The sequence below is a fragment of the Dendronephthya gigantea genome, unplaced genomic scaffold, assembly GCF_004324835.1.
Source record: "Dendronephthya gigantea isolate DGI-Jeju-01 unplaced genomic scaffold, DenGig_1.0 000445F, whole genome shotgun sequence".
Lineage (NCBI taxonomy): Eukaryota > Metazoa > Cnidaria > Anthozoa > Malacalcyonacea > Nephtheidae > Dendronephthya > Dendronephthya gigantea.
The window spans coordinates 46,572-59,872 of NW_021163455.1; the positions used below are offsets into that span (position 1 = coordinate 46,572).

General features: G+C 36.6%; 1 protein-coding gene across 1 annotated transcript; it reads right to left on the reverse strand.

The window, feature by feature from the left end:
- Window positions 1–10,161: 10,161 nt before the first annotated feature.
- On the reverse strand, window positions 10,162–13,296 carry LOC114543369 (serine/threonine-protein phosphatase PP1-beta catalytic subunit-like; the record flags this gene model as incomplete). Its single annotated transcript, XM_028562380.1, has 5 exons — window positions 10,162–10,537; window positions 10,966–11,100; window positions 11,482–11,705; window positions 12,187–12,291; window positions 13,167–13,296. Coding segments are annotated over 5 exons (711 nt in total), but the record flags the coding sequence as incomplete, so codon positions are not given.
- Window positions 13,297–13,301: the final 5 nt, after the last annotated feature.

Sequence of the window (13,301 nt, forward strand, 5' to 3'; positions counted from 1 at the left end):
CATCATCCATGGATGGAACTTTTGTTGGATTTGCTTTAGTACCTCCTGGCCCAGTGTAAACTTTCATATTGAAGGGATCCTATGGTTTTAACAAAAAGTAATCCTTATAATAGTTGTTTGCCATGATCGGTATATTGGTAATATGGATAGGTACTATGGATTGCACAGTTCATCTTGCTTCAATTGCTTGGATACGAAGAGAATGAAGTTGTTTGATTTGGAAGAAAAAATATTCCTAAGTGGTGAAACTTTGTCAGTTATGTCAAGGGGTGAAACTTTGTCTGTTATGTACTCCAACTTATCAATATCAGTACCTTTTATCAATTAATGCTGATTTATGCTATATCAGTGTATCTGCTTGTTAAGATTTACATACCATATCTCCTTCCAACATTTTTTCAAGTTCTTTTTTCTCAAGACCAGTCACTTGATCTTCATCTCTTGCAATGCCACCTTAACAAAAAAGCAATGTTACAAAAGATGAGTTGAGTTGCATCTACAATCTTGTTTGTCTAAATTATAGTTGTATAAACAAAATACTAAATAAATGACTAATATATAACTATATAATTATGCTATTTTTGTACTTCACAATATATATTATGAAAGTGTGTTATTTAAAAACTCATAAATTTGCTAGACTAAAAAACCAGAAATATATATATAACTTCCAACGGTCAAATTTGTGTACATAAATTCTCCTTGTGACACTTTATTATTGCAGCTGTACGTACCGTCAATTCGACTATGGCAATGAATCTTTCAAAAATTTTCTCCATCCATGCACAGTAGGGGGCAATTGTACCTGGCCAACCCAACTCTTAACAGTGAATGCCATTGAGAACAACCTTGTTTTATCTTACTTGATGCATGAATTGGACTTTCACAGAACAAGAATAAACACTATTTTTAAACAACGGGGCAGTTCTATGCACTAAAATTGATTGTCTATAACAGATTTTTAACATAATGCACTATTGGCCTGGTATTTTTTTCCGAATGGTTTTTCCACCGGAAAAAATTACAAAATTTCACCCGAAAACTTTCCTTTTCCGTTCTGATGAAAACTAGGAAGGGTCATACCCTACTACATTATCAGATATATGTAATTTAGGATAAGTATTTTTAAATACCTGATTAATTAAAAAAGGTAATTATTAAAAATACCTGCATTACATTTACCTGATTACAATTACAGGCAATAATATTTAGTTTATATATCCCAAATATCAACTACTAAAGCACTACAATAGTTTCGATCATCATTAAAGTCATGATCATGACTAACCACAACCATAACTGGATCCTTCAACAGTTGTAAACTGTCGAATTCAACCATTTGATTTTCAAATGGCAATTTTTTCAAATGGCAAAAGCCTCTAGACTGCTCAGTGCTCACACACACTTCAGGGGCCAACATTTGCAGAAGGGTAATTTTGGACATTTTTTTAGACACAAGTCTAATCTTTTCTATTCTCCGAAATTGAGTTTTGGAATTAAAAAATTTTTTTTCCGACTGGAAACAAATTGATGATAATCATTAGTCGCAATATGAAAAACACATGAATTGAATACAGTACAAACAAGGACAGAATACAGTACATTTCTACACAAATGTTATTGAAATGCAGATTTATTATAAATGATATTATTATTTAATTATTTATTAAAAATTTCAAAATGGCTGACCGAAAAGAACAAGGCACCCGATTCGCACTTTGCATGAATGGTCAACGGGAGAAATTTCGTACCCAGGGTCTTCTACCTGAGGTGAGAGGGCTCTTGGCTGGGCTCTTGGGCTGTTCACTTGAGCCCGGTGAGATATAACGTAGCGTAAAATGGACTTTAAGGTATTGAAAAAAGTCTTTTTGAAACAAAATGAACACATGCTAATGTTTATAGTATGATGACACGACTACCAGAATCACTTACTTACTCACTTCTGAATACCTGTCCATTTTACGCCTCGTTAAATCTCGGTAACTGGGCTCATGTGAACAGCTCCTGAGTCTCTAACTATATAGTGGTGAACTTAATAGTTTTATAAATATACCAATACGGGTTATAGATTACTACTGATACTTGATATTTAGGTAGTCACTGTCTATGAATGACGAGTGTAAGAATAATCAATCAAAATTCTCACTACCCATAATTGAAAATAGTCAAAATACTCACTACACATTTTAAATACTCACTAAATTTTTAAATGCTCACTAAATTTTTTAAAATCCCCACTGCACGTTTCAAAATGGCAAAACGCGGACTGCCGACTGCAATAGACTCATAAGACTGGACTCATAGACTAATACTAATAGAATAAGGAACAGTAAGTTAGCGCGGATGCATCATTGCAAGTGCTTCGGAGATAAATATAAATGTAGTAGTCAATAATAAATATATAGCAGACGTTTACATAATGAAAAAGGAAGCGTACGTTACTACACGCACTATGGAACGATAGTTTAAATACCCAATGTATAATGATGACACTTGGAACTAGACCACGTTGTGTGTAAATTAACACGGCTCGTTACATGTATATTAGAAGCATTCAAAATTAGTGCGAATTAATGCAAGTAGTGAAAATTTAAAATATAATTATATAAAATAGTAATAATTTTAAAACGTGTAATGATTTTTGAGACGGCAGCTGATTCAATAAACGCGCACGCAAGGGATGATGGGTTAGGCAATTACAGTCTTTAAGTCACTAAAAGTTTAAAGTTGCCTGTAAAGCAAGTAGGTTCTCTTTTGTAAATCTTCCGGCATATTGTCCGAGGTATACCTATTATTAAAAACTTACGGCAAGTTTACATGCGGGGCAAGCAATGCTCCTTAATACATTGTTCTTAAATGCTTTGCAAGGACTTCATGTCTACGCTGTCTAGAATTTGAATACTGTTACAAGAGTATAAATGTTTCACATAAACATTTTTATGCATGATAATTGATAAACAATTAAATTTGTTTGTGCGCATAAATGCATATTAGCTTATACCTTAGGCTGTAGTGATTTATGTCCTTTAGAATTTCAGTGTTCAAAACATTGCACATGCAATAACACAGCTGCAAAATCTTAACGCTATATGAATATGACCGCTGTCCATATAATACAGACCAGTAACAGTATAATTATTTGTGATCGAACTAGGGCATTAAATACTTCATCGTCGTGAACAAAAGTTCTTTAGTGTCAACAAGGGTTTACCCGGGCATACTGAAGTCAGATCGAGTCTCGATTTGGTACTCACCATTCACCAAATTTCTAGCAATGTCACAGGGGTTTTGAGGGTTCAGATGCTAACCATTACGCTTTCAGTATAGTGGACCGACCAGTGGCTTTCCGTAATGTTAAGTTGTTAAGAACTTGTTAAGTTGTTGGCATGCATGGATTCACCCATGCTCTTGAGGTGTAGCACATGCAACATTGCTTATAGAGCTGCTTCCCACTATCGGGTTTTTAGCAAGTTAAAAACAAGTTGTTGTATAATTAACTTTATCCCAGAAAAAAGTACACCATGAAAATTATCAAGAGAATTCGATCCCATGCAGGTCAATCGTTTAAATTATTTATGTATATCATTTAAATCATTTTAAACTTTTATGTGCGTACGCGACGTACGTATGCAAAAAACCCGACAGTGGAAAACAGCCCTTTGTCCTGCTTTATCAAGAGGAACAACTTGTGCGTGTTTTCAACCGTGTAGTGGGTGCAGAGTCATGCACGTTTGCACGAGCCACTCAAATTCGAGTTCCACTACGGTATTTTAGGGATTAGATTTTGCAAATACTAAAGGAACTTCATCACACAGATGCCTAAAGCCAGGGCCAAAACTACAGGGTGCATATCGGCGTCCCAAAAAACCCAAAACTATTGAAATCACCTATTGTTGAAATTAGAATGACTTGATAGCGAATTTCTGCTCGTGGGGATTAACGCAACTTATAAAATGCTAAATATAGGACTACAAAAATTTAACTTTTTGCTAGAGAAGAAGGACATGACCAAAGTCATGGTGCGAAAGTTGCCGTAAATATAAATATTGTTATCCATATTCAGTGTAAATGGTAAATATAGCATGATGCTAAAATAATTTGAAATGTGAGAAACAATCTTATAAGCGTAGAAATTAAATGAAAATGAAAGTGAAGCCTATAAAGATGATGTAAACTGTAAAGTTCGTTCTGCGCAAATTTTCTGCTCATAACAAACTATGTTGATCGTTAAGTTGGAATTTTAATTAAATTTACTACTGGCTGTGATTACATTGTTCCCGTTGCATTAACAAGGCTGTTATGTGCGCAAATATTCTGAATTAATATCGAATTCAATTGATTCGAAATGATCTTTTTTGTCTTGCTTTTGAAACATTGTAAAAATTTATCCACTGAATTGGATGCCGCGTGTAAGGAATTTTAACCCCAGATTAAACTTTGTTAAGGCTAAAAAGCCATAGGCTAATTCAATAAAATTTTAATCCTATACAGTATAATGCTGAGCGTGGAAGAGATGACGGGTTGTGATAGGTGATAAAACACCTGAAGAGCTAAGAGAGCGAAAACGTTTGTGAATAAAGTGATATTAAAAAATACAAAGCAGTGGTTATGTTCGAATAATATCTCTCTAGTTGACAAGCAACCTTTTTCTATATATATATATATATATATATATATATATATATATATATATATATATATATATATATATATATATATATATATATACAGCCGCTGTCATTAATGTTGACCAAATCAGGTATATCAATATACCTGTCATGTGACTTATTGGTATGCACCAACTCGAGTGTGCTTGCTATGTAAATGTATCTGGTTATTAGGATTCCTATTTATAAATAGTGGCCTCTCTTGTAGATATAGTTGTCACTCCTATAATTTTACTGAAGAAGGACGAAACGTCTTAAATAAATAAATGGAGCAGTGAGAAGTTGTCTGCTTTTTATTATACCTATATTCCTATCTTCTAATAAGTTAAGAAGCGGAAATTGTATCCCGATGGTGGATCCTTCTACTGGGGCTGCATCGTTTTGTTTGGTGCCTATATACTTTTCCTATACCGTAATTACTCGAATAAACGCCGCGGCGTTTATTAAATTTTTACCAATTACGATGCGGCGTTTATTCGAGGGCGGCGTTTATTCAAGGGAGGCGTTTATTGCAAACTCGTAACAACTCTGAATTTATTGTGTAATTTAAACGCCAATTTAACCAATACAATCTAGTGGTACCGGCAAGATTCTCGGCTGTTACCACGGAATTACGCATCGCAGAAGTTTTGGAGAGAGAGCTAAGCAGCCAAGCTATGAAGTATAGCCACTTGAACTGATGAATAACATTCAAATTGAGAAAAATAAATTTCCACGACTGGTTTTATTTCAATGTTGTCCTTTTTTGTAAGGATAGATACTTGAATTTCTTACTGTGTTATAAATAAATGCTCGAATAAACGCCGCAATGACGAAAAGGTTGCGGCGTTTATTTGAGGCGGCGTTTAATATATTTTGCTTGTCCCTGCGGCGTTAATTCGAGGGCGGCGTTTATTCGAGGGAGGCGTTTATTCAAGTAATTACGGTATATATATATATATATATATACAGTAGGAGGCAAAAGTTTGAGTCCAGTGACTGTATTTCATTGTTTTAGCAGCATATATTAATATTCTATAGAAAACCTTACCGATAAGTGAACTAGAAAAAAGTAAATGAGTAAACAGAAAAATACATGCTGTACAACATCTGAGATGTTATGATATTCATTTTACGTGTTGTAATGTACAAAAATGCTTATATCAATGCTTAGTGTCCCTCTTTTTTGCTCTTGAAATGACGTTTATTCTTGCTGGCATAGACTCCATAGGTTTTTTAATGTTACACGTTCAATACCTTGCCAGCATTCGTTGACCACTTGCCTCAAGTCATCCCGGCGGTGGTCTGTTTGCCTCGCTCTTTTCCGGATAATACGGTCCTACAAGTGCTCCATAGGTTATAGATCAGGAATTTGAGGTGGAAGCCACGAGAACGAGATCACCAAAACGAGTTTGCTTTCTAAAAGATTCTGGCACATAGAAGATGTGCATGTGCTTAGGGGATTATTATGTAGTTAGACGCAATTCATCTCTTCTATAAAATGCCATTGTCCATGGAATCCTTTCAGAAGTAATAATATTAAACGCACCTCAGCACCTGCTATTTTTTAACCCTCCAAAAAGGAATACGAGTGTATATGACTTTTTCCTCGACGAATCCCACAAATCATGCGTTAAATTATGGTATAATTCGCCGATCTGTTTAAGAAATTCGCATCCATCTGAAAGATTTCTACGACTGTTTCACATGTATTCATCTCTGTCGCACTCTAAAACGTCGTCGAAAATACTGAAATATTTGTTTCGGATTGAGTTCATTTGAATGAAAAACAGGTCCCCAATGTTCTTGAACGTGTGCTTTTGTTTGAAATGGTATGTTTGATTTGATTTAGTCCTCTACCTCGCGATAAAAAGACAAAAACAGTGGAAAATATCACATTTTCCCTATAGTTCACTCCTCAAGGTGGTCACAGTAAGATGGCGGCCGCACGCATTTCCGGCTTCGTCTAGCTGGTACAAAGTGTGACCAGGTTTTCAATTTCTGAACTCTGAAGGGCAATTACCAAATTAGGTGACAGAAATTACTACATGAGACAAAAATTACTACGCACACATTTATCCCGCATTATCATTGGTAATTCCAAATCTTTTTCAAAAATATTCCTACTTTACCCTAACATAATCGTAAGGCAGACAAACAGGGGCCGCTTCATGGGCTGCTGGTACGAAAACTCAAAACTGGATAGGCCTACCTCCTAGGGAATTTTTCAACCTTGTAAGAATGCTCCGCCTCGAAAAGCAATAAAGCTTTTCTGTAGCCTGATTACTACAAATTTCCAATTACTACAATCATCCGAAAAATTACCAAAAATTACCAAAAGTAATTAAAATTACTACGTCTGATCACACTGCTAGCTGGTGTTACACCGGATAGCTTCCCCCCGCTGCTGCCGAAGTGCCCCCCCGGACACGATACTCTAGCAAATAGTATACTTCTTGACACTATCCGCGGTGGAGGACACAAATCGCCGTCGCGGATTGTGTCCGCGGGTGGCACTATCCGCTAGCCGGCGCTAGGACACCAGTTCATCTGTTATGCATTTTTTAATTCAGTTCTACCAAAAAGCACATCCGTCGCAAATGAAGAGGGGTGTGAATGGTGTGCGCATGTCAGCATGTGCCATGCGTTGTCGTCAGTTCTTTTCTTGGAGCAAATTCTTCACTGAAAAATGTATGCAATAAATTTCTTAGTGAATTCTTTAAAGGGATACGGCAATAAAAATTATCTTTGTCTATCTTAAAAGAACGTCATGAATATTTACAAAATTCGTTTACGGATTTTTGTTAACTTTATTACTTCTCAGTTCTCAAGATATTTTCGAATGAAATAATCTTCCTTTCGCCATTTTGGATATGCATATTCTTGTTCTGATATGCGTTACGTCATAAGCTGGGTGAAAATTCGTTTTGCAAATTCAAATTAACGATCCGGCGAAGTGATAGTTCCATGGTATTACAATCGCATGTATCTCAAATTATAACATTTCAATTGTAAGAGTTCTAAATTAAACCTAAAGTTGTAATTGTTATTCTTTAAGCCTTAACCCTGCTTTGATCATGACGTCACGTAATTAGATCTCATTATAAAACAAGATGGCGGATATATCTTGATACCGATGTTTTTGACAGTGGCGTAACCAGCCCGACAATTTTGTGTCCGGACCTGGTCTAGGACACAAAATGCAGGCCAACAGGAGGTGGTCTGGACCAAGCCAGGACCTGACCTGGAGCACGATTTTTGTGATTTGAACGGGGTTTACGCATTCCTCACCAATTTTCAACGTAGCTAATAGTATATTATCTGTATTGGATCCACACTAGTATTACCACTTTTTGGCGTGCTTTGCAGTGGGTATTACATTTGATTTTGGTCCAAGTATTTTATCAATTATGTTGGCTTCGATAATCGATATCATAGACAGTGTGAATACGACGCATATTACTTAAGCTTGTCCTAGACCTGGTTCAGGTGAGATTTAGGCCTCTGAGTGTAAACGCGGCTAAAGATTCAGAAGACACCGACAACTATCATTTTGTTGCTCAAGCTTTTTTTATATCCAATAATTGATAATTATTTGTCATTGTAATATTCCATGGGACATCTATAAGTTTTTGAATATAGTCAACGGCGTAGGAACCACGTTCAGACGGGCAAGGTTTCCTTGACAAGTTTTCTTGACCAGTTCACTTGCTGGTTTGTATGACGAACAAGTTTTCGTTGACAAGACAGACAAGTTTTCCTTGTCAAGTTTTATTTACTCCCATGCACGCGAGAAATGGACAAATTTTTATTGACAAGTTTTACTATAATATGAGATTATGAATATATTTTATAATGAAAATGAGTATACGACCAAATCTCAAAACAAACAGAAGTGATAAAATTTCAAAACCCAGCTGGATTGGCTCGAAGATTGTTGCGCGCTGTTCCCTACTGCGCACTTCCTTGTCCAGTTTTCCTCGACGGCCGTACACACGAGCATTTTTTCAATTCTTTCCGGTACACATGAGCAAATAAAACTTGGCAAGGAAAACTTGTCCAGGAAGACTTGCCCGTCCTGTACGGGGCAAGGCCCCAAACTAAACAAGATTGCTGAAAAGTTCTCTTTTGTTGAGATGAAGTATCCTTTTTCCCCGTGGAAACGTCTATGCCAACGCTGGCAACGCAATAATAATTTTAACTTCAAGAGTGTACAATAATACGTGTCACGCCTACGCCCTTTTCATCAGGCTAGTAGCCGCAGAAGTTGATGCCCTTACCCTCAACTTACATGTGCTCTACGCCCCTGAATATAGCCTAGAGCTAAAAATGTTAAATATTGCGATCCCTTACATTACATTACAAAAAGTGTAGATAAGATCCAGACGAGTTAGGCTAAGGGACGTAAATTTAAACATGCTTTTAAAAATTCAGGTGAAATTACCGACACCCCCCTGGTTCACTGCAACGGTCCGTCGTTCCTGCGTGGCAGTGCGTGCAGTAGCAGTACTACACATTTCCAGCTGCTTAGGGCCCGATTCCACGGGAATCGTGACCACTGAATATATTAATTCTGCTTGATTGGTCACAATTCAAAAGGAGCAGGCGAAACATTTCGCATTTCGCTTGAAAATTTCGCCCGTGGAAGCAGGGCTTTAGAGTGTAAAAATCAACCAATCAGATCCTCGACAAAACTGAATTTTAGCTTTCAGAAAAGCTGAATTTCAGAAGACTTTATCATTTAACACATGGGTCAACAAATGCGGAAAACTAAGTTTTTTCGATTAATTCACTTAGCTTTTTCAAATACGACATATATAAGGTTTAGACTTTTACGTGCGTGTACTTGCGTATAAATTTTATTGCATGCGCGTGTATCATAGATATCTATAGATATCTATTACTATTATTTCTATGGCGTGTACGTATGAGCAAAATACTCGACAGTGGAAATTGGCCCTTAAGGCTGCTTCCACTGTCGCGTTTTTTTTGCACGTACGTACACGCACGTAAAAGTTGAAAACTTTCTAAGTTGTTACATAATTAATTTTATTGCAGAAATAACATACCAAATCTTTCACAGAATCCAACCCTCTGCATCTATTCTTCTATCTGGGATTTTATAAGTATTATTTAAATGATTTTAAAATTTTACGTGCAAAAAACGCGAGAGTGGGAAGCGGCCCTTAATTGGAAGAACGAGGATGAATAATTCCAGGCGCATGATAACTCAGTTTTGTTTTGGCGCTTCACGAGGTCATGATACCAGATCAGCTGGTTTGTGCAGTATTGTGGGGAAAAGTCCGTCTTCAAAATCTTTAGAAATACAAACAAAGGCCAGGCCTCGCATTTTGGTCGCGTCAATAAATAATAAGTCCAGATAAATCTCATTCAGCCTCATCATCTTATTATCTATTGTTTGAATTGCATTCGACGCGACCAAAATGCGACGAATGAATCAGGCTTATAACAGTTAATTAGAAATGCAAGTGAGCTGAGATTCTAATAGACAGGGTCATCAATAGATATATAATTAAACATTCATAGTGAAAAATTTCACATAACAGATATTCCAATATTCAGAAATTGAAATTAAAACCAAAATTTATAGTATGAAGAATATACCCTAGAGTTCGAATGCATTCCCCTGTTATTTTACAAGATATATTTATTATAGACTGTAATATGCTAATTCGTTTCTTATCCGAACTGGGTAAGTTGTTAAGGCACGACAATGCTGCAGACAGCAAAGTTTTTCGAAGTAAAACTACAATCTACTTTTTCCCCTTCTTGTTCTGTTGTGGAGCTCCGCCCCTGGGAGGTGTGACTGGTCGACCAGAATTGAGTCCACCATATTGGTATTTGGCTTTCTTCTCGGAGGGTTTTAGAATCTACCGGTGGAAGGAAACATAAACGTCAACGCAAACGAAATTATACAACTATAATACCAATCTAATTGACTCAGGTCAAAAAGTCTTCCGTTCAGACTGAATAAAATTGTGACTGGTTATTCCAGATAGATCGTAGAATTGTTATATTTATAGCCTATAAAACGTTTAATACTGAACAAGTTTTATTTACTCTAGTTCAGCTCCGAGGCAAAAATATTTAGAACTAAATAAAACCAATTTCGTCGTTCGAGAGTTAAAACCTAGTTTGTTATCGTGTTTACAAAAATAGTCTATTTTCCACCATTGGGTGTGTCTGGTCTGGGTAACTATAGTGATTGAAGATTCCTACAAGTCTTTTGTCACTCAGACCAACTTGGCTTGCAATATGGCACGAACAGATTTTTATATTACAGGATTTGAAAACCCACCTGGAAGGAACACATCAGTGTTTCATCAACGCTCATCATGCCACCAGCATTGTCGAATTCCCCGCAGTAATTTGGAGCTGAAAACAACGTTACCAATTGCCGCCTTGCAAAAAATTCGTAACCATCTTCGACTACCTAAAAACGAAAAAAAAAACAGACTCAGAGTGAGCTTTACAACAGGCTGTAGATGAAAAAACAGCCGATGAATACACTGTAATTACGTAATTAATAAAATATAGCGCTCTCTTAAAGGCCCATTTACACTTGCGATTTTCTTCTTTTGATAGATGCGAACGAGTAATAAGTTACGAATACTGTTACGTGTACGAGCTCCTATTTGAACATAGTTAACTAATTCAATCCTTCATATCTATCAAAAGAAGAAAATCGCACATAAAATCGCAGAAAAAATTGCAAGTGTAAACGGAACTTAATAAGGGGTATATTAGGCGAGAGATACAACGAATTGAGGTATTCTCTAGAGTTACTGTACTATAAAATAGTACAGTACCCTACCTGATGGGCCCTGCATATTAGATCCAAGTCATGTCTGTTGAGGAACTTGCTGACCATATCAGCTCCAAATGTGAATGAGACACCGCGATCATTTTCACCCCAGCCATTGGTGTCTTTATCTGGATCTGACCATAATAAATCACACAACAATCCTGTGTCGGGGACGTCTGTTGGCCTCATTATTCGCCGAATCTGTTCCATTGACTGCAAATCTGGCGAGAGTCCTGGGGGAAACAAGGGAATCGTTATGGAATATCCAAAATAAAACTACTTCCAAGAATAGACACCGTCTGTTCTTGATGTTTTAGATAAAACAAGCAGGCCCACAATAAGCGTGATAACTAGGGGGGAGGGATCGTGCATGCTGATGTATTCAGTTCTGTCTCAAGGATTTCTCTTTATGCGTTTTTAAAGAAATCTGTCGGGCAGAACTAAATATATGGATATACGCCCCCTACCGCGCTAGTTACGGGCCTGAAAATAAGAGTGTAAAGGCAGGGTCGATAAAAATTTTATATCGCTGTTACGATAAGATTCAAGTGTAACTACAATGACTTTTTCAGAGCGCTTAGGCCTAGGTTAACGCGTCGAATGCAATTCAAACAATAGATAATGAGCTGATAAACCTCATTAAGCTTCATTACCATCTCACTACCTATTGTTTAAATTGCATTCGACCCAACCTAAATGCGACGTAAGCCTTACCTCCGTGACAACAAAAGATTCTTTCGCCCACAATTGCTGCGATGGGTAGACAGTTGAAGCAATCTGTAAAGGTCTTCCATAGTTTAATATTGTATCTTCTCTTGCCTAGAAAGTGGGACAATATATTATTAAATTAGTTTAGCCATGTGTTAAACAATGAGTGACGCCGTAACGTCTAATGGGGACGTCATAACGTGGGATACAACTTTTTGCATGCACATACTTTTTGCATAACATCATGACTTGGGGTAAAAGGCCATAGATGAATGTTTGAATTTTTTTGTATTTTATTATAAAAAAATTATAAAACATTTAGCATTTAGATGATATTGACATTCTTTGTGTCACATACATGACATGTCATTATAGCATTATAGTATAACATTGATTTGATATAGAATAGATATAGAACAGATTGGATATAGAAGGCAATCAGGGCAGATTTTCTGGGGGGGGGATGCTCCAAAGTTTTTAGCACCACCTGAAAAAATTGAAAATGGCATATGTACTGTAGGCTCTAATTATGTTATTGGCTAAAAAATTGCAGTAGTGGATCCACTGGGGGTGCCCCCCTAAATCTTCACAGGAGGGGTGTTATTTGGTCAAATGTTGGACTTTAGTAGCTAAAAACACATCTAAACTGTTACATTATTTGGTATTTGTATAACTGTTGCATTACAGCTAAATCACATCTAAACTGTTGCATTATATAATATTTCACCAGGATCCCTCTAAGCAGATCGCAGCTTCAGCACTTGACTAGAGGCTTGCACCTTTGGTACGCATTGTTAAGTCAACCTGGTCAGCCTGGAGTCAACCAAGAGAGACTGAGTAAGAGTTTTATAGCACACTGATGCACCCCCCACCCTCAGGAGTCAAAGGAAAATGCCAAAAGACTGGAAAGTTTTACAGAATAAATACTTACTTGTACACCTACAATAAATCTAAAAAAGAAAATGAACAAAATCCTGATCACTTACACTCATCATAAAATCCATATATACGGTTGATACTTGCACACTCGTGGTTGCCTCGAAGTAGGAAGAAATTTTCTGGGTATTTCACTTTGTATGCTAACAACAAACATATTGTTTCTAATGATTGTTTGCCTCTGT